This window comes from Crassostrea angulata, chromosome 6 (assembly GCF_025612915.1).
Source record: "Crassostrea angulata isolate pt1a10 chromosome 6, ASM2561291v2, whole genome shotgun sequence".
In the NCBI taxonomy this organism is placed as follows: Eukaryota; Metazoa; Mollusca; class Bivalvia; order Ostreida; family Ostreidae; genus Magallana; species Magallana angulata.
Window position 1 is genome coordinate 33,188,427 of NC_069116.1, and position 22,892 is coordinate 33,211,318.

General features: G+C 34.9%; 2 protein-coding genes across 3 annotated transcripts; both read left to right on the top strand.

Annotated features, from left to right (window-relative positions):
- Positions 1 to 6,714: 6,714 nt before the first annotated feature.
- LOC128189004 (solute carrier family 12 member 9-like) lies at positions 6,715 to 18,576 on the top strand. Of its 2 annotated transcripts, none has more exons than XM_052860367.1 (12): positions 6,715 to 7,302; positions 10,960 to 11,094; positions 11,354 to 11,488; positions 11,930 to 12,075; positions 12,609 to 12,819; positions 13,206 to 13,313; positions 13,990 to 14,101; positions 14,305 to 14,462; positions 14,611 to 14,693; positions 15,144 to 15,268; positions 15,692 to 15,884; positions 16,231 to 18,576. In XM_052860367.1, the coding sequence occupies exons 1-12, from the start codon at positions 7,008 to 7,010 to the stop codon at positions 17,383 to 17,385; spliced, it is 2,856 nt and encodes a 951-aa protein (XP_052716327.1). In that variant the 5' UTR covers positions 6,715 to 7,007; the 3' UTR covers positions 17,386 to 18,576. The 2 variants fall into 2 exon arrangements, with proteins under 2 accessions (XP_052716327.1, XP_052716328.1); XM_052860368.1 differs by lacking the exon at positions 6,715 to 7,302 and adding an exon at positions 7,843 to 8,178.
- Positions 18,577 to 20,057: 1,481 nt separating this feature from the next.
- LOC128189091 (heat shock protein beta-1-like) lies at positions 20,058 to 20,966 on the top strand. The gene has a single exon (XM_052860548.1). It carries the CDS (start codon positions 20,153 to 20,155, stop codon positions 20,873 to 20,875), a length of 723 nt encoding a protein of 240 aa, XP_052716508.1. The 5' UTR covers positions 20,058 to 20,152; the 3' UTR covers positions 20,876 to 20,966.
- The last annotated feature ends 1,926 nt before the right edge of the window (positions 20,967 to 22,892 follow it).

A 22,892-nucleotide genomic window follows, 5' to 3' on the forward strand; every position in this document is an offset into this window, starting at 1 on the left:
CTGAGAAAAAAGATTAGATCAGAACTGCAAGATCGAGGTAATTCTAGACTAGAATTGTCTGCTAAATATGCTTTCTAGACAGAATGAAGTAATTCATCAAATTCCATGTTGGTGTACATGCTGGTCACGTCATAAGTAACCAAGATGACATTTTCAGGTACAATCAGAGATTCGATTTTTAGTATAATATCACGTGTCTTTGATGTAAGAATTCTGTTTCTAAACAATGGGCACAAGGAAATGATCACAGTAGTGACCTATATTTTCCGTTGGTGTGCCGCATTGAGAGATAATTGGTCGACCAGGTGGAATTTTTCGGAGGCTGCATTGGCCTTTTAAAAGTGCATCAAGCACTTGTTTTTTTATTTTATGTATTTTAGGGAGCAAATACAGACTCCCACATTTCAAATTGACATAAAAACCGTTAGGTTTCCTTGTCTAAAGTTTGGTTTTGATACATCTCAAAAACTTTAGATTGGATGCTCTGGTGTAGAGCTTCTAAATCAGGTTTTTCTATCGGTACATAATAGGCAGAATCGAGCTGTCATACCTTCTGAGATATATTGATCTCTGTCCATTACAACAATTGTGTTGCTTTTGTCCGCCTTTTTAATTACAATCCCAAGATTGTTTGTTAATGAGACAAATGCTTCCCTCTCATGTTTAGTGAGATTGTCTTCAAAACGTTTGATTGATGTTATCGATATACTTTTCTAATGCATCACATGTGTGCTCTGGTTTGTAACCTGAGCGCTGTCTAAAGGGATGCAGTAAGTTGTCATCGGAATTGCTGAACATATATTTGCATCTTGATTTTCGTGCAAATTCGTCAAAATCTCTACGTACAATGTTTTTGGCATTGTACGACTTAGGACTTGGTATAAATTTTAGTCCTTTACTTAAAAGAGATTGTTCAGCACAAGTCAAGCAATGTTTTGACAAGTTTAAAAATTGCATCTCAGTTTTCTTTAAATTCTTTAGCTGCAAGTGACTGGGTTATGTTATACAAGGACTGAGTTATGTTATACAGTGACCAGGTTATGTTTCTCCGTGACTGGGTTATGTTTCTCTGTGACTGGGTTATGTTTCTCTGTGACCAGGTTATGTTTCTCCGTGACCAGGTTATGTTTCTCTGTGACTGGGTTATGTTATGCAGGGACTGGGTTATGTTTTCTCATAGACTGGGTTATGTTTCTCCGTGACTGGGTTATGTTATACAAGGACTGAGTTATGTTATACAGTGACCGGGTCATATTTCTCCGTGACTGGGTTATGTTTCTCTGTGACTAGATTATGTTATACAGGGACTGGGTTATGTTTTCTCAGAGACCAGGTTGTGTTATATAGTGACTGGGTTATATTTCTCTGTGACCGGGTTATGTTTCTCAGAGACTGGGTTATGTTTTATAGTGACTGGATTATGTTTCTCTGTGACTGGATTATGTTTCTCTGTGACTGGGTTATGTTATACAGTGACTGGGTTATGTTTCTCTGTGACTGGGTTATGCTATAGAGTGACTGGGTTATGTTATACAGTGACGGGGATGTGTTATACAGGGACTGGGTTGTGTTATACAGTGACTGGGTTATGTTATACAGTGACTGGGTTATGCTATACAGTGACTGGGTTAAGTTATACAGGGACTGGGTTATGTTATACAGTGACTAGGTTATGCTATGCAGTGACTGGGTTATGTTATACAGTGACTGGGTTATGCTATGCAGTGACTGGGTTATGTTATACAGTGACTGGGTTATGCTATACAGTGACTGGGTTATGTTATACAGGGACTGGGTTATGTAATACAGTGACTGGGTTATGTTATACAGTGACTTGGTTATGCTATACAGTGAATGGGTTATGCTATACAGTGACTGGGTTATGTTATAATGTGACTTGGTTATGCTATACAGTGACTGGGTTATGTTATACAGTGACTGGGTTATGTTATACAGTGACTGGGTTATGTTATACAGTGACTGGGTTATGTTATACAGTGACTGGGTTTTGTTTCTCAGGGACCAGGTTATGTTTCGCCTTGACTAGGTTATGTTTCTGTGTGACGGGATCAAGTGATACAGGGACTGGGTTATGTTTCCCTGTTATGTTATACATAGCTTGGTTAATGTTCAGCGAGTGTGACATTGTTATTTTTTCTCTGTAATGAGATTACATTGATAAGTGACTTGGTTGTGTAATTAGTGTCTTAAGAACAGTGGTGTAGGTGATAATATTTATAGAATGCATTTCAAAAGTATTGCACACTTACATCTTCCCTGACTTTAATTCGACGCTTCTTTCTGTTGTTTTTATTGTCTCTGTCACACCCCTGGTGATATTCTAATACTTTTTTCCCATTATGACGAAAGGGATATCATCATAATCAATGTGGGGTTCAGCGTTTGGTTGAGAATCTAAAAATCTGATGTGGGATTTCTTAATCTTTTCCACATCTATTGTCAAGTAATGAAAACAGAAAAAGATGAAATTGCGGAAAAAGTTAAGTTTACCAAAATTAAAAAATCATGGCAAAAAAAACAGACTGGACATTAATCAATTAGTTAAGTATACTTAAATTAAGCCATTGATGCAAGTTACCTAAAATTTGTTGCAATATTTAAAAGACAGAATCAATCCAAAGATATTTCTCAAAGTTGCATTTAATATTAACATAATTAAAGTAAAGGATTATACCAACATCCTTTCCAAAGAGTTTAGAACTTTTTAAACACCCAAATCTAGAAGAGGTTGCATAATCATACTCTTGCAAAAGTTCTTCTAATTTTGTGAGGGTGGTCACGTAGCCAGAGAATGATGTTGATCTCACTTCGAAGAGGTCTTTCCAAGTGTCACTACCAACACAGCAAAGCAATTATAAGACTCATATAAAAATTCGTCGAATATGGTCAAAATCATTAAGTTTAAGGTACTAATTTTTCACAACGTTTATCATAATATGTTGCTAAAGATAACTTTGAAGATGACCTTATAGGGAAAAATATTAAAAAATTATCAAGATTTTGACACATTTTTCATATCAGGTCATGCATGTCCAATGGTGATCTTTACCAAGGTAAGCTGATGAAAAAAGTGCGTCTGCTTAAAAAATAGCATAAATCAGACTGCTTGACCGGATCTATAATCAGATTGTTTTTAAAAGGTTAATAATTAAAATTCATTCACGATACGACCTTGTTATGTAGCACATTCATGTATTTAACAATTATAACAATACCTAATGTCTTCATCCATGTTAATTATTAAAGTTATTAGCTAGTTAGATTGTTCCATGTGTAACTTTCCTTTGATTTAACGATGATGTAAATGTTTTTAGATTTATAGAAAATTGCATTTTATGCAAAATGTCGCAAAACAAGTATTTAAGTTATTAATGCAAAAGGACGTTTTTGTTGGTAAAGTCTTCATTTTCCTTCATTCATATAGACTGCAGAATGCAGAATAATTGCTGATGATAATTCGCTTCAACGTTCTTCTTAGAACATACATCAAATACAATTTTGATAAAGATGTAAATATTTTGGAATAGGATTAAAATCCAGTTGTATTCTTTTCAAAGAAAGACAACTCCGTTAGACTTTGGAGGATGTCCCAGCTCGCCTAAACTTATCTGAACATAAACATATAAAAATTGAACTTAAAAAAACTCATACACTAGTACTACATGTACTTTCATTTAACCTACTCTTAAATATGCTTCAATCATTTGCGATGGCTGCTCTAGATCTATTCTGATTCTGAAGGGAAAAAAACCCTGAAAAGGTACAAGTATATGCCCCTAGAATAGTTACTGTCTTCCAATATTTGCGTCAAGAGAAGAACTTAACTTAGAAACATGTTGGATAATGTTACAATCATTCAAGACGGTATATTGCTAATGAGACTATTTGCTATGTTCAAACGCACAATGTATTGTATGTTAGAGGAACTTGTTTCAAATTCTTTTGATTTAAACCATGAAATATATTCAGAACGAGTAATGATTTATAGTAATTAATAACTTAAACCTTGTATTTAAAGTTTCAACCACTTTTGATGAACTCTGTCCAGTAAAAATAAAACCCGAATAAATATGCAGATGTGAGGTATAGACGGAACTCAAATGTATGGACTCGATCATGTACAGCTATGGCACGCCAAATTCACAAAAATGAGCTGATCCTAGTTCCCGAGTCAATAAACAAGGTTTATTGGATGTAAACTGTAGTTTATACGGACAGTTAACTATAGTTAACGACATTAATCTACATATCACATCTGTAAGTCATAGTTTAGGCGATCATCTATGTTTCAGGAGTGTAAACTAAAATTCATCATGAAAAAAAAAATTGCGACTGCAAAGCATAGTTTACGTTATAAAAATATTTCACGATTTGTGAAACTATGATTTACAAGCAAGTTCAAAAAATGTTTACGAATGTAAATCTAAATTAACATATATCAGAAAAAATACTAGTATATTGTTAACGCTTATTCAGACAGACAAACCTTGATTTGCATTTGTAAAGTATTGTGTACAATCGTTAAATATGGTTTTACAGATAAAAACTATAGTTAACGAATCATGTGATTTTAAATGCATTCTTTAACTTCATGTAAAAAATGGTCAACTTTAATTTTAAAAGCTCGATTGTAAATATTTTTATACATCATATATTAAATGCTTGTGTATTTTTTTTTTATTTTGGCGTTGAATTTGCGGGGATTAGAAACTATTAAAAGCACGAACTCCGCGGACTTGCACGGACTAACTTCAGGAATCTATGCTTGTGGGCTGTTCCTTCCGTGTAATGTGCTGATGGACAGTAATAATAAATACTTTTACACTCACTTTATGAATCAATGATTAAAAGATTCAGAGATAGATACTTTAAAACACAAAAAGTAAATTTTTTTCTGTGCACGTGGTTTTTAAACGGTTACGCGCATGCATACGAGGGTTGTTCGGAAATTAATGAGACATTTACTCTTACTCCCTTAGAAAAAAAGATAAATCATTTAAAGTTCATCAGACAATAAACCAGGATGTCTTTTATTAATGTAAAAATTTTGAAGTTAATGACATCATTTGTTTCTTCCTGGTAAGCTAACAAAGTTGCCTACATCCAATGACCCGGCGCAAACACAATTAAACTCATTGCAACGCCATTTTAGCGTTTATTCCTTGGTCCTATGTTATAAACACCTTTCAAACGAACGGAAAACATGAACTATTCTTCATTTTTCATCTTGCTTTTTATTTTAAAATGGCAACAGTTACATATACTTTCTATTCTTGACTTTTTTTGGAAAATCTAGTTATTTCTTCCCAAAATTCAACTTACTGTGAAATTTCTCTTACATTCATTATGTACAAATCTTAAAACTGTTAAAATCAGTTTGTGTTGCGAAAAATGTAGTTGATATTTAGTCCCCTTGTTTTAATTCTAGTTAAACCCCGATTAATTTAAGCTTTTGACCCCTTTTCATCGTATAGTTTTTATGCAATTTCTTGGTCCAAAAAGGTCTTCTTCCGAGATTCACACTAATTTTTAAAATGTATATTCGCTGCGCCGCCTTCACGTTAAAATTCAATAAACCGTCTCGGTCAAATTTTAATTGCTTGGTAGATATTTTAGTACTCTTTCGTATTTCAACTCGAACACTAGCTAAACTTACACAAAAGTTAGTTACAATAAATAGCAAAATAAACATACATAATTTGGTTTCTTTTATCAAGAATTGTAGTTCTAACAACACTGAAGAAGATGTTAAAACTCCGAGTTTGTGCGTGCGCCGGGTACCCCGACCACCGACTTATTTATGTACTGTCATAAACGAACTAATAATTATTTTGTAATATTACTTTGTGTAATTATTTGTTAAGCATTCTTCAATGTTTATGCCAATTTTCATTACAATTCGCCACTTAGAAATAGAGATATTTGTGTTGGCTCAATAATTTCCGAACAACCCTCGTACTTGTAAAACACCAAAGGGTTTAAATAAGTACGTCATTTCAAATCCGAGAAAATATTATCGGATTACTTTATAATATTTTCAACATGATAATGTTTAAGTGATATTAGATTACGTAATTTAAGTTGTAACTTATTTTACAGAAACGAATGCCTGCGATTGATAGAATGAGTTTTATGCACGCATTGCACGGTTGATTGGGGGGAAAACCTGGATCCACGTTATATCATCAGGAATTGGTATAAGAAATGCAATCAATTTTATTTAATTAAATCACTAATCTCATTTTGCCAAATGAGTTGACCCCATGTGCATCCAATCTCATTTAAAACATAATTATGACGAGGATTAGAAACTTTGTATAAAAAAAGGTATCAGTTTATTCCGCTTTTTGATATACAACTACTGTTTTTAAAGAAAAAAAATTTCAATATATATGAGAATTCTATTTTTACAAACAGGGTATGCTCAGGTCTTTCTTTATTGGGTTTTAGAAGTTCAAGACCAGTTACATTTCGGTCTAATTAACTTAATTGTACAATGATGTTGAATTGCTCGAAGCTGCCGCTCGTTGGCCAGAAAGTAGTTTTATATAGACGATGTGGATTATTCTGGTTGAAACATACAGGTACATCTGTACCTCACTCTTTACAAATGTGTAACTCCCAAGACATTTAAATTGGGAAACTCTCGTTTGACGTACCTATCAGGTTATCTCTCACCTGTGTGACCTTTTCTGTTGATTGAACACGAAACACATACTCGATTCGACTGGAGTTTACTGAAAAGAAACTTTGTTTACATATGGGATTTAAGTGTGGATGACCACTTTTTGTGAATTCACGTTGCATCCGTATATCACATCCGGAAATGTTTTCCTTTCAACGACCTTGCTAATCTTGGCGGCGGAAATGAAATATACATGTACATAGGTCTTGGACATCGAAAAGTCCGTGCATTGTGCTTTTGGTGTTGTCTGAATCGTGCTCACAATTTCATTTTCCAATTCATTAGGTAACCCCCCAAAAATATGACTGTGGAACTTGACAGAGTGATCGATGATGCTCGAGCTAAGAGAAGTGGATACAAAAGTTTCGGCGATGCTTTGCCTGAAGATAAGTCTGAGCTGCACACACTGCAAAACTTTTTATCCACGATCGTGAGTTGGTTCATTTGCTGTGGCAGACGACGCTCAGATGACGAATCTCGGGGACCGGAAAGGGGTCGCGCAGACGAGTCATCGAGGCGCTCCCTGGGGACGCTGGAGGGAGTTTTTGCCCCTGTCGCACTCTCAATGTTTAGCACACTGCTATACTTAAGGACAGGTAACGCCAAAAGCATATTTAATGTGATTTTTAGATTTCAGTTTAAATTACATTAAACACCATCCGTGCATGCATGCGTGCAAAAATTAAGTCTGATTTTTAAAATTTGTTTTTTTACGAGTATAAATCTTTATTATGACGTTTTATCAGTTGAATATAAAATCAAAATTTAAAAACATGGGTTTTTAAAATCAATTTTCGAAGAACTTATCAATGCATAAATATGTGCGTGGCCTTGGTTACCATATTATTCCTAGTCTCTAAAACAAAGGGGGGGGTCATGGTCATACACACTCGATCTGTAAGCAGGTATACATGTAACAGTATAACGAATTACTGTAAAAGGAGATCATGACCCTTTATCTCTTTTTTGAAATTCGATATTCCCATCATGAACACGTGTATCACACCAATATCAACAATCAGTTCCTAGATTTTGGATAAGCGATTTTCTCCGGCGGAAAATAACTGTTTGCGCATCCAAGTCTGCGTTTAGGACGAATCATATGATTTCCGCGTCACGTGAATTGGGCTGGCTACAACCGAAAAAACAGCTGATCTGTGATCATAAACATGGTGTTATTTGATAGAGTCAAGGCCACACGGTAATGTCCCATTCGTATTCAATTAACGGAGAGTTGTCACAAGATCAGAGAATGGATTCTACAGCAGACGACGAGCGCTCGCCTCTCATAACTCATTCCGACTCTAGAAGCAGTCCAATTTGGGCACTCACCCGTAGTTTAAGTAGAAATGATGCCGCTAGTTCAAATGGACAGCAACAGCAAATCACAACGCGGACATTGGGCCTGTTCGCCGGAGTATTTTGTCCCGTGGCCTTGTCCATGTTTAGCACCCTACTCTTTCTGAGATCAGGTACAGTCAGTCATTTAGCTGTTTAGGGTAATGTTACTTGTATAATTAATTCTATGTACCTTTTACATCAATACTGAGTTGCAAAATAAGTAAATTAAACATGTTTATATTTGGTTCTTTTGGTATCAATGAAAAAGAAATTATGCCTGTAAACAGATCTACTTCAATAAGGGTTTTTTATCTTCAGCATATAGACTTGGGCAAATGCTCACCAGTCCCCTTTTAAGCTTTAGTGCATTAATGGTCACTGGCCTCCAGGTACCGTATTTCGAATAAATAGCTGAAAGGACACAAACTTTCTGATGAAACTATGATCATATAAAACAAATAACTTCATATTATTTCCTTACAGTCTCAAAAAGTACAGAATTTATTGTTCAAGTCTATATGCTTTTGACAGCTGTTTGAACACTGTAAAATTCACTTACAATCCCTGAAAGCTTACAAAAATTCTACTTTTATATCGATGCACAGTTTGTCATGTATCATTGATTATTAAGGCAACCACTTTGTTGAGAAATAATAAACAGTGTTTTCACATATGTCCAATACAGGATAACAAGAAAAATAATTAAATCACAAATTAATTTGTTAATGTATGAAATTTCCTGATTAAATTTTGTATATAGACAATTTATATATTCCTTATAATGACTATAAGGTTACTTTTCTTTTTTGGGGGGGGGGGGGGGGGGGGGGGGGTTGGGGTTATGATACTCATCTTCAATATAGCTTAGGATTTACAACCCGCCTCTCTTGTCTACTAGCAGAGGAGAAGTACAGATTTGTAAACCCTTGGTAAGGGAAGATGTGTATTGCATGGTAATTGATGCATAAATATTTTGATAAAACACAAAAGGCTGGGTGGTTATATTACCCCTAATGACTGTATCTAGGTTAGAAGGAAACAGAAATGGTGTGTTTTATTCCTGAAATGTTTGCATGAATACAAAGGATTAATTATGATTAACATAAATGCTAATGTGTGTATTATATAGAAAAATGATAACTTCCTGAACATTTGGATATCTACGTTACAGTTGTTTTTTAAATAGTGTTATAATAATATAAGGTTCTCAGGGCAAATGGCAATAAATGCTGATCACTTAGTACATGTACTAAGCAGAAGAATTTGTTTTTAGAGATACCTTTATTAACAATAACAATTCTAAAGGAAATTATGTGAACAACTACATGCATGTCCATCTAAAAGATACTTTGATTTAATAAGATTCATAACTAATAATATATATATATACACACTCAGTATTTGAGAAAAAAAATCCTGAATGCATATGCTACGTTGAATGCAAGAAATTTGTTGCTCTCATGTAAACAAGATCATTCAAACTGTTACTCAGGTGGAACCAAAAACTTTAATCGGTGTATTTACATTCCACAATTTTTTTGCATGTATTTAAAAGTGTGTGGAAAGCTGGTACTGCAGTTATAACACTGAAACACACACAGAATACTGTAAGGTTAAATGATGAGTTTTATGATGACTTCGGCAAAGATTGCACAATGTTAAAATTTAACGTCAGAAGCGAAAATAAATGTACATGCTTGTGGCTGTTACAGGGGCTCTTCCATTAGTTTAAACTTACCCACAGGATAATACAGTGATTTTGAGGTATATTTCCCATTTGTGAACAAGGCAAGAAGTTAAAAAATAAAATATGCATTTTATATAAGCATTAAATTCTTATTTTTGGGAGTTGATTTTAATCAACTCTCCTATGCATTTACTCTGGCAAACCGAAACTGAAACAGTGATTGGACCTAAGCACTAATCATCACCGCTGACAAGAATTAGTTCTTGAAAATAATTGATAATTCTATGTAATGTATGCTGAAGCATTTTTTTAAAAAGGAAACTTATTTATAAATACCTTAGAAATAGTCAGATTTTAAATGTACGAGCAATTTAGAAGTTTTTTGTAGTCGTATGTATTCCTACGCCGGAGCTTAATTAATATATACCGGTAGTCTTGTTCAACCATCGGCTGTCTCCATACATCTCCAACAAGCAGAGAGTCAGTCTACATTTAGAGGTCGCATCATCAAGCTATCACGTGACCTGGTATCTCTTACTTAAATTAATGGAGACAGCCGAGCATCTTGTTGAACGAGACTAGAGTTCATTATCATACACTTTTTGAAACATTTCGAATACCGATACATAGTTTGACGAAATCAATTCTATTTTTAAATATTGCACAACATGATTCATCAGAGGTTTTCTCGAAATTCTTGTCAGAAAAGTCCAAGAATCCATATTATAAAAATGTGCGTAATTCAGATAGAGATTATAAACTACTTGCCAAGCAAAATAACATATCGTTGATTTTCAGGTAAATAATAATCGATAAAATCAACTCCTGTCAGTACTTCAGTACTTTGATTGGATATTGTCATTCCTATAACACACAAGGCCATGCAGACAAATTGAATACTGCGCTTTAGTGCGGTATGACCTTGTGTGTTATAGGACCGACGATATCCAAAAATAAGCATTAATTCAGCATGCTGAAGTATTTCTTTAAATTATGTGTTTTTTGAATTACATGTACCACGGTATGTCAAAATCAAATACCTGCAGAGACTAGCAGTTTTGATTATGGTAAAGTTAAGTAAACTTTTTATGACATGTCCTAAATGTTGTGCTTTTATTTGAAAATAAAATTATACATTTCGGACACTGTACCTGGTATATACAACATTTAAAAAAATTTCAGATACCGGTATTTGATAATGTTATATTTTTTCTTTTTTTTTTAGGTTTTGTGGTGGGCCAGGCTGGGATTCTGGAGTCGGTTCTTCAGCTTGTTCTAGCTTATTTCATCTTGGTTATGACTGTGCTGTCAATCAGTGCCATTTCAACTAATGGAGCGTTAGAAGGAGGAGGGGCCTATTGTATCTTTTTCAAAACATTTAACACTGTTTCACTTCAATTTTGGTAGTGATGAGATCAATTTGTACAATACTTTAAAGAATTCGTTTTAGACTCAAAATGAGAAATCCATGGCATGATAATGATATAATCTTGTCAAAAATACAGATTGGGAGTTTAAAAAAAAATATCATGTTGTAAAACACTGTACAGTGTGATTAAAAAGACAAGGAAAGAGACAGCAATTATATTAACCAATAATTATCCTTAACCCTGTGTAAGACATGATCAGCAGAGCCCTGGGTCCAGAGTTTGGGGGTAGTATTGGCTTCCTGTTCTTTGTGGCCAATGTCCTGGCTGTGGGTCTCTATGTTACAGGCTTCGTGGAGGCCATGATAGAGAACTTTGGACCAGGGGGTAAGAGATGCACTTGATTCATTGTAACAAAAAAAAACGCTACCATGGTAGCTATTGCTTGTAAAGTGATTTGATTTAAAGTAGTACATGTACTTGTACTTTTTTTGATGATACGTTTAGGCCTAATGTATGATTTCAGCATTGTATATTGATATAGACTGAACTGAAAACCGAGTTCAAATTTTTTTTAAAGTAAAAATAATTGGTTTATACAGAATGTTTTGTATATCATTTAAATAACATGTCTAATATTACCGATACGGTATATTATTTAACAGCAAGACAAAATAGCAAAGAAATGATAAGTAAAGCTCTTTGATGTATCAAATATGCTTTACAAAATTTGAGTCATGAATATTACACATTGTTGATTGTGTTAAAAATGTCTGCAGACTGAGGAAAATAAGACAAGAATCTAGTAGTTTATACCTATTTTGACAGGCACCATGGTAAAACATGCATTTTTGAAAGGTGACCACGACTTCTGGTACAAGTACCTGTACTGCTCCATCGTTTTGTTTGTGTGCCTGGGTATCTGCATCGTTGGAGGAGCAGTGTTCGCAAAGACATCCCTAGTCATTTTTTTGGTAAAGTTTTATTTCACAGATATAATTGGCATGTTTTGAGTTGTTTTAGGATGTGTGACTGTGTGACTATCATATATTTCATAATGTATGAAATACATCATGAGTTGTAATAGGATATATTTTCACCCAAAGACCTGCAATACTTACTTGAAATTTTCAGTGAATAGAAATTAGAATCCCTGTTACACGGGGATTCAAATTTCTATTTACTGAAAGATTTAAATGAAAAATATTGACATTGTATGAAGGATAAGTATCAAGAGAAGGGCCATTAAGTTATTTATAAAGCTCTGATATTGAATCTTAAATACATTTTTATCCACTTTTGCTACATAAAATTACTCAAAAAGTATATACATACGTACATATTGGAATACACTTCATTTAATTTGAAACTTAAACAACTTGAATTTTGTTTTCAAACAATAATACATATACTTTGATATGTGTAAAGTCTCATTGCCCAATTTGGACTCCTTAATCCCAAGTAGATCTTTGCATTTCCTTCCTCATTTTCTGAATGAATATTACAGGTTGTGGTTGTCTGTCTTCTCTCGGTGTTTATAAGTGTATTTGCCAAAAACTCCACGACTGAGATAGAATATGCTCAACAGGCCAAACACACATTTGAGAGGAGGAATATTTCTCTCGAATGTTTTCAAGCAAATGCCAGCGGTTTCGTTCTACAGGATGGAGCCAATTATACAGGTCTACGGGCAAAGACGTTCAAGGATAATACATTCTGTAAGCCCTTCATACATCTTGTATAATCTAATTTGATATTTCCAAAATTCCATTCTTTTTTGATTAGGAAAAAAGTTAAATGTTGAGTTTTTTTTATTCCAATTTGTTTTTGTGAATTCAAGATAAAAAAAAAAATTTGATCTAGTGGGAAGATGAAACTGTTTAAAGATTTCCGATAAGTTTTTCGTGTTTATCTTATGTTGTACTTTTATTAAGAAATAATAAAAAACAGACTTAGTAGTTTCTAAAATGAGAGTAATTGAAGCTCACTACCAAAAAGTACTTTCTTTTGTTATACTTAATTTATTATTAAAATATTAAAACTCAGAAGTCTTAATTGTGTATATTCTTAGCTGAGTACAAGTGTTAATTTTGTACATTCCTAGCTGAGTACCAGAAGGATTACATAACCAAGGATCTGATGACCTTCGCCACAGTGTTTGCTATCCTTTTCAGCAGTGTGACAGGCATCCTTAATGGAGCCAACATGTCAGGTCTGTAAAACCATGGTGACACATCTCAGGCATGGATCCAGAAACAAAATTCTGTTTGGTGGGGGGGGGGGGGGGAGGTTCTGAGGAATAATTTTGTTTGAAGGGGGTCTTTGGCCTATTTTTGGAAATACTAAGTTAATTTCATTTTTAATTTTTTTTTTCAAGGGAGTCCCTCCCCATTTTCCCCTCTAGATCAGCGCATGTCATCTTAATGTACAATGTACTTGTAGATTCTATGCTCTTTTTCAAATCTGCATCCCCAGGTATATTGACAAACAGCTTACCTTTGATGTTAGTACTACTTTGTAACTTTTTTAAAGAAAATAGGCAAGGCAGATATCCCAGAGTAATACATCCCATTTATGAAAATTTAACAGTATACAGCATACTGTAACATATGGTCTATGTGGCAGCAGTCCTCGTGTCCAATACCCAAAAGTGCAGATGAAACGTGTTATCTAACATTTATAATATATTTTAAATAAAATCATGTGAGAAATGGATGATATGCAAACATGAAAAGCCATCATATCTGTTATCAAGTATGCGTACAATATTTTTTAATGCTATTAGCTATATATAATTGGTTTTTTAAAACTTAAACGTTTTTTATTTGTTTTCCATGAATTTTTTTTAATCAACTGAATTGAACTAATGATTGTACATCTGTGTTTAGGGGAACTGAAGGAGCCAAGTAAAGCCATCCCTAAGGGCACACTGTATGCCGTCATGTTCACGTTCATTTCTTACTTACTGCTAATCATTCTCGTCGGAGGATCGAGTGACAGGTAAATATCGGAGGAAATGACCTACATTACAATGTTCATCAATATCCTCACCAGGTAAAGCGTTATAAGGGACACCCATATATTAAAACGAGTTTTAAAACAGTTTCAAGTACCTGTAGTTTTGATGATGCATTTATTTGGTTCAGTTGTTTGTACAGTTCATGAATAGATATGCAGAACTATCATTATTTTCTTTTTGATAGGTGCCTCCTCCTGAACAACTATATTTTCCTTCAGGAGATAAACCTGTGGAAGCCATTCGTCCTGATCGGGATATTTGCTGCTACTCTGTCTGCTGCCCTGGGTAATCTGATAGGAGCCTCGCGGATTCTACAGGCCCTGGCTAATGACCATTTGTTCTGTGAGTCGTACATATGCTTCACTGGGCCCAAATAGTAAAAAGTTTGGAGAGCATGAAAGGCTGAAGATAGATAACTGTGAATGCCATTGATCATGATTTAGTTAAAAAAAATTAAGGTCTGTTAATATCTGTGCTTTTAATGTTGCAGGGTTTGTTCTAAATCCTGCCACGATCACTACAAAGTCTGGAAACCCCTATGTGGCTGTACTCATCTCATGGTTCCTTGTTCAAGTAAGACTCATATGGTTCAAGTCAATCAAGTGTACATTCTTTGTACATTTAGAAATACATGTACATGTTTATTCATATTCAGTTTTCTACATTCATCTCAATTCTTTTATACTGTATAAGCTTGAAAAACATCAGTGTATACATAAAAGCATTCTGAATATACGGTAAATTTATTTTTGGCTTCCTTTAATACTCTACTCTATGTGTCCATTCTGAACCCTCAATGATAAGATAATAAATTTGAGGCTGATTTAAAAAGTGAATTCAGTTTCGTTACCGTAGTAGAGTTACGGTACAAGTCTTTTTTTTTGTAACTTAAAAAAAGAGAGTTAAAAACTGTTTTACCATAAGAAAAAGAAATATAACTTATGCAACAAGTACCTGGTATAAATTTAAACATTTTGTTGTCTGTACAAGTACGCTATGGATTGTGTTTTGTGTTGTTTACAGCTTGTGCTATTGGTGGGCTCTCTGAACGCTATCGCCCCCGCCGCCTCCGTGTTCTTTCTGATGTCTTACGCCTCGGTTAACCTGGCCTGTCTAGCTCTGGAGCTGGCATCGGCACCTAACTTCAGGTTAGAGGTTAATTCTTGTATGATGTTTGAAATTAAAGTGGTTTCTATTTGTTCACCACAGTAAAATAGATTACTAATTGACTGCTGTCAATTTTCTACTACCAAAAAAATGTCTGCTTTTAAATTTTATGAGGATTATTTGTACAGTGTATAAGCAAATTTGTCAAATGACATTTGAAATCAAACTAGATAGAGTGAAGAAAAAAAACTATTCATGTTCACAGCTAGATTCGTGCATGAAACGACCCTTCTGTGTACAAAAACAAAACAAAAAAACAAAACTAAGATATAATATCATGTAGTCTAGTAATTGAATTTTTGGCACCAAGCGCTCATAGTACACATTGCATTTTTTGCTCATCGTAAGTTCTTCATGTTGGTCACAAGATAAAGGTTTGCTTACCGGTACTTTGACCCTTACAGGCCGACCTTCAAGTACTTCACCTGGTACACCTGCACTCTGGGCTTGATTGGCTGTATAGTGATGTGCTTCCTGATCAGCTCCCTCTACTCCTCCATCGCCATCATCGTGATGCTGATCCTAGCCATCGTCCTCCACTTCCGCTCCCTGCCCACCCAGTGGGGCTCCATCAGCCAGGCACTCATCTTTCACCAGGTCAGTGGAAAATTTTTTTTCTTGTCTGTTAAACCAAACATCATATATCAAAATAGAAAAATGCATAAAAGATCATAAGTGATATTGAATTTGTTGATTTTAACATCGAACCCTCCGATGAAAAGGTTCAAGTATGTCCCTCTGAATATTATCTGTAAATTGCCATATATTTGAAGGAAGCGGTAACTGTTGTGCTGTTAGATGAATTGATGAAAACAAAATTGGAATAAAGAAATTGTCCAATTTTCTTTTTGGTGTCATAAACATTTAGGTCATACATGTATTATGAATATTTGTAGAAAACTCAATCTAAATAGATTAAAAAAAAATTCATGGTTATCTTTAGGTAAGGAAATACTTGCTGATGTTGGATCCAAGGAAAGCCCATGTCAAGTACTGGCGTCCTCAGATTCTGTTACTGGTGGCTAATCCGCGTCAGTGTTCAGAACTCATCACGTTCATCAACGACATCAAGAAAGGCGGACTGTACGTGATCGGCCACGTCAAGCTGGGATCCCTGGATTCGTATACCACTGACCCAATTTTAGAGGAAAATCCAAAATGGCTGGGACTGATTGATTATCTCAAAGTGAAAGCTTTCGTGGAAGTGACAATGGCAAACACTGTCTCCGAAGGTTTACAACACTTGCTTAGGCTCTCTGGAATGGGGGGTATGAAACCCAACACGGTTTGCTTCGGTTTTGTGGACGACTCCAAACCAAAGGATACTCTGAGTTTCATGAATAATGAGAGGAGGAGGCGTTTTTTCACGCGATTGGAAAGTGGAAAGAAAGTGAGTATTGACAATTTGTTTATGAATGTCAGAGGAGACGGAGACTCAGGACAGCTAAGTCCTCTGGAATATGTGAAGCTGATTTCTGATTCCTTGAAAATGCAGAAGAATGTCTGCCTGTGCCGACATTTTGACCAGCTGAGCAAGCAATCCATCGTCAATTCCAAAAAGACCCTCTTCATTGATGTGTGGCCGGTGAATCTCTTTCGTCCGGACACTGCCAACTTCTTTGACAACACCTGTCTCTTCATGCTCCAGTTAGCATGTATTCTGACCATGGTCCCGGGCTGGAAGTCTAAAACCAGGCTCAGAGTGTTCCTGTGTTTGAATGCGCAGACTGACAACACACTTCAGAAGCAACAAAAACTGGACGCTTTTCTCCATCAGCTCCGGATCGAGGCCTCTGTGAAAATCGTCACCTGGGACCACCTGGTGTCACACCTACCAGTCATGTCGGGGAACAGCAGCGATAAGCTTACCCTAATGGAGAAGTTCCACGCAGTTCCGACGGAGTTCATCAGTTCAATCAACCAACTGATTACCTCGTATTCCAGCACTACAGCGCTGAGTTTCATGTATCTCCCCGTCCCCCCCACGGACGTTCGGGAGAGTGATACCTATCTTAACAGTCTAAGGTTGTTGTCTGACAATCTTCCTCCCACGGTCTTTGTACATGGACTGCATCCAGTAACTTCAACCACACTTTGATGATGTCAGACCTTAACAAATTGTAACATGAACTGTCCATTCCATATTAAGTGAAGAAGATTGGGTGGGTTTTTTTTCATACACAAACAGAAACCATCCAATTTTTTTGTTATTGGTGGCAAAATCTTTATATGCTTTTGTTTGCAATATACATGTATATTAAGCTTGTATGAAGGATCATGACTTAAACAACTGTGATATAATGTGGTTTCATTAATATTCATGGGCATAATTTTTCATGAGTCTGGTTAAATTCACATTTTTTAGGATTCAGTAATTCATAGACAATGATTCTACATGTGCTCTAAAAATTGTGACTTGGATGTACAGTTTGTTTTAAAACTTAAGGATTGACTTAACATTGAAATCCCCTCAAAACTTCAGGACTGACTTAACATTGAAATCCCCTTAAAACTTAAGGACTGACTTAAAATTGAAATCCCCAAAAAGTGGGGTTTTTTTCAAATGATGATGATGTCACATATACATTTGTTTAAAAAAAATGTATAAAAAGTATAATAAGTGCAATAGATGGCTTGTTTTCCTGAATAACTTGTAGTTTAGTTTTGACTACTGCAATAACAATCATAGTCTTGACTGCTGCAGGGTTATTGTTGCTGATGTAAATTAATAAATCATTTTCCATGTTAACTGTATGTTGTGACACTTTTTCAAAAGTTCAACCAAAAATCTGTGCAGGTTTTTTTTTTTTGTTTCAAAATGTCCATGAAACCATCCATGATATTCAAATTTCATAGGATTTACTTTTTGAAATGGTAGTATAATGTTAATGCAGTATTGATATTTTCTTATACATGTTGTGTAGTATAATTTTTTACCTGTAGGTATTCTTAGTGCAATATAATTGTGCTTCAGGTTTAAAGCCAGTCATCAATATGAAGATATACATGTAGTTTTAGCTTACAATTTCTGTAGCTTTATGGTGTCCTAAAATTTCTTGATGAAATCTGCTATTTTTTATACAATGTTCTTTGTAATTATGTAATAACAAGAATTATTCAACCAATAAATTCTTTGTTCAGTTATAGTAAAAAAAAAAAAAAATAGACCTTGTTGTTATAAAAAATGTAAAATTGGAAAAGGCAATAATATACTAGTACTTTTCTGTACTATTTCAGGTATAAATGTTTTGCAGTTATCAATTGAACAAAATAAATTTTTACAATATTTAACTGTTGTCATGGTTACGTTTTCATTCTAATAAAAAAATTTATGGAACTTGCGGAACACCCCCCCCCCCCCCCAAAGAAAAATAAAAATAAAAATTGACCATAATGTTTCATAGCAAATGTATCTCATGGAAATTGTTACATTCTTCTTTAATCTGATTTATTCCCAACACTAATTTAGAGTTTTGTCAATTTATATTATTACTTTCTTTGATATTTTGGCAGAAAAAAAAATAAGAGCTATAAAAAAATATTTATATGACTTTAAACTAATTTCAAATCAAACGAACTTCTTGGATTTTTTTCACTGACTTGATGTTAATCAGCATTTTTATGAAGACTTTTTTTTATTTATACTCTATGATTAAGGCAAGGTATTTGTATATTTATCATGTTTCCGTTTGTTTAAAAGTTCACAGACCTTTACTGAGACCTATATACTGGATGTAGACTTTAGAGCACTCGGAGTCCGCTTGAATTCTGACTAATACCACAAGTTTTAGCGGACATTGCCCATCTGTGGCTTACTTAATAATAAGGTTGTCGGAAATATTAACTGCATGAGAGCTCTCTCTCTCTCTCTCTCTCTCTCTTAATATATGAATGGGAAAAACACCGCTATTGACAGACATGACCAACTCAAAACACCCACCCTTCTCTCTCTCAAAAAACATTTTAAAAAAATAAAAAAATGATATTGAAGAAAAAATTAAATAATTTTCCCAAAAAAATCAAACTTGAAATGGGTTACGTTATGGAATAGGGAATCATTCTTTATATGATCACCTAATGATATTCAAAGAATGATTATTACGTAAATTACAATGTAGCCTACTTCTATTTATATAATTTTTAGCAATATTAAAATAATTATTGATGAAATAAATTGGGCTATACATTACAAAGCGATCCGTTGTCACTGATATCAAAGACAAATTAAGACACTGAAAAATGTAAATATATTAAAATGGTGTATTCATTTACATATGTTCAGTTTTAATATTTTAATAGTTTTTATAGCACTCTTTATTAACAGTCAATGTGACATACCGACTGACAACGATGTACTTCAGTTTAAATACTTACATGGGCACTTTTGCCACCTCCCTGGTGCCAATGTTTATCGCCACCTCCTTGGTGCCTCCCTGGGTCCAAATGTTTGTTAACTTGAACCCCCCCCCCCCCCCCCTTGCCATTTTATTTGGCTATATCTTTTATATTTAACCGTTTGTATCAATGGGCATTGAAAAAAAATATAAAACCTAAAATTTTCAAGTGCTTGTCTTAAAAGATTATTTTTTATTGGATTTACTTTTTATTCTATTTCATCTCGTGTCTGATAAACTTTTTGAAATCATCTATTGTTATTTGTAATGTTTTATATACGTTAGGTTTATGAAGTCCCGAAGAGTGCTCCGTAAAAAATTAGCGAGCCAATAAAATTTCTCGACCCGCGTAAGATCAGTGAACTTTCTAGAAACTGCGTTATTCCACGTTATATAACGAGTGCGAGGACAACGAGGATATAAAGGACGAATTCCTCTCTCTCTCTCTGCCATTCACTGGAGTCGAAAATCATGGAGTTCTTGCCGATTTACTATCGCCCAATGCCCCCGCAACAACAGACCGCCTCCCCCTTCCGTGATTTGTTGAGGCACATGCTGCACGAGGAATTGAATGCCAACCCAAATCTCCCCCATGCACCCGCTCTTCAGCAGAGACGCCGAGATGTACCCGAGAAGTGGAGCAAAACATTCCGACTGGACAGCTACCAGCCCGACGATGTGAAAGTAGTGGTTAAGGATGGCTACGTGCGGATCAACGCTAAACATGTGGGCGGAGATGAGGACAACAGTGATATCCGGGAATCCACCCGGACCATCCGGATTCCCGACGGAGTCGATCAAAGTAAGATCCATTGCTTCCAGAGCAGTGAGAACCACTATACGGTGGAGGGACCTATGTTACCTAACGAGGATGATGAGATGGAAGTGAAACTAGAAAACGTCCCCGCCATAACGGATGGAAGTGACGTCGACATGCAAGTTGCAGAGCAATCGAGACCATATCAAGAAAATTTGGATCTTTCCGTTTTCGATCCCGATCACATTAATATTACACGTAAGAAGAACGTCGTCTCTATTTCCGCCGACCATAACCGCGAGGAGAACGGAATTCGAGTTCAAAGGTCATTCCGGAAAGAATTCACCCTTCCCGACGGCGTTGATTACAGGCAGGTCAAGGCCGCGCGCGGGGCAGACGGAAAAGTGGCCATCATGGCTCCAAGAATGGAAAGTTAAATCAAAATATATTGTTTAATCGGCTTACAGACTTTTGGAGTCTTTGATTGTCAGTAGGATATATTGATAATAGCATCTTTGCTAGATGTTATGTACATGTATGTCTACTGTTTACATAATATACAACTATGTACATTGAGTATATTGAAATGCTTTATAGGAATGCAGTGTTGTCAAATGTGTCTTATTGGAATTTTGTTCAAATGCTGTTGTATATTAATTTTGTGTTTAAGCTGACCTGAATAGTATTCAATGTGTATAAATGTGTATAAATGTTAATGAGATTAACATTAAACTAAAACACCGAACAATTACGCATTTTATTGTATGTGATGAATCCGTCTGCTTTGTAAGCATTTATGTGCACTCGATTGACGTATCGCTTGAACGGTCATTGACCTCATAGATTCAGATCTTATAGCATTGAATCATTATTTTTTGAAGTATACACTCTCATAACTGCCGCGGTGTGTGCATACAAATTGAGTAACGCGCGTTAGCGCGTTATGAAAATTTGTATGCACACACCGCGGCAGTTATGAGAGTGTATACTTCAAAAAATAATGATTTAATGCTTATATTTACATTTCTTAACTTCTTGCCTTGTCTGCAAATGTGAATTATACCTTAAAATTTCGATCTTATCCTAAGGGTAAGTTAACATTAATGGAAGAGCCACAGTAACAGCCACAAGCGTGAACTTTGATTTTCGCTTGTGACGTTGCAGTTTACAGCGTTCAACGTTTGTGACGTCATAATAAAACTCGTCAATTTGACCTTTGACTACTTGTTGCATTTAGAGGCATTTGAAGATCACAGAATTTAATGAAAAAACACAGTAGAATGTAAATATATAACGTTATGCGCTGATCAGTAAGGTCACGGAGGTCATTGATCCAACACTACGTACGTGGGATGTTAGATCATTGTATGAAACGACAATGCGTTCACTGAAAATCCTTTATAATTGTTTCCAAAATGAGGAAATGGCGATACATAACTCGTATTTAGTATGTGGATTAAACCTGTAATCTTGATGTATGCTACATATAGAATTTGCCCAGTTTCATCAAATTGTCGGTTAATTTTTTCCAATTCCCCAAAAATGTCATTTCCCAACATAGGCTGATAAATTCCTGTATTGCGAAAAACTGGCAAACGGTGGAAGTAAAGAGGGTATTCGTGTTCAAAAATCTCGTAAATCCGAATATGCAATCGTGTTGGTGTGTGAGCTATTCTCTTTTGAGAAGAGAATAGTGTGTGAGCCGTAGTATGAATGTGGGTAATTCTGATCATACATGTATAAACTATTAAAGTCGGGCATAAACACCCAGAGTTGATTCCTCATGCCTCCATAATTCAAGAGCGCGAGATCTGACGGAACAAAAAAGTAGGGGAAGGAACACCCAGCCATCACTGCCCCCAGATTTTAGCACTTAGTCATTAAAATTGAACCTGATAGTGAACATGAACCTGTAAATATGTTCAAGCATGTTTTATTTATGAAACATTTACAAAAACTTTATTTAGCTTTTAAATTACTTTTTAAAAACTTATTGACTTTTCACAAAGTAATGGTAATGGTAATGCATTACTTTACCCATGTAATGGTAATGTAATGCATTACTTCAAGAAAATTTAGTAATGGTAATGGTAATTTAATGCCCTAATTCATGAAGTAATGGTAATGTAATGTATTACTTTACAATGTAATTCGCCCCAAGCCTTATATATATATATATATATATATATATATATATATATATATATATATATATATATATATATATATATATATATATATATATATATATATATATATATGTGTGTGTGTGGCTTATCTTGTTGTTTCTTTCGACAGAAACTTCGTCACAATGTGAAGGTGTTCCATACAAAGGAACTTCTTTTTACAATATGAGTAAAAGTTAACCCTTTATCACAAAAACCTCCACTATATACATCTTCGCTAGCCAAGGGTTTTCGGTCCACTTTGCTTCCCATTATGGGGAGCAAAGTG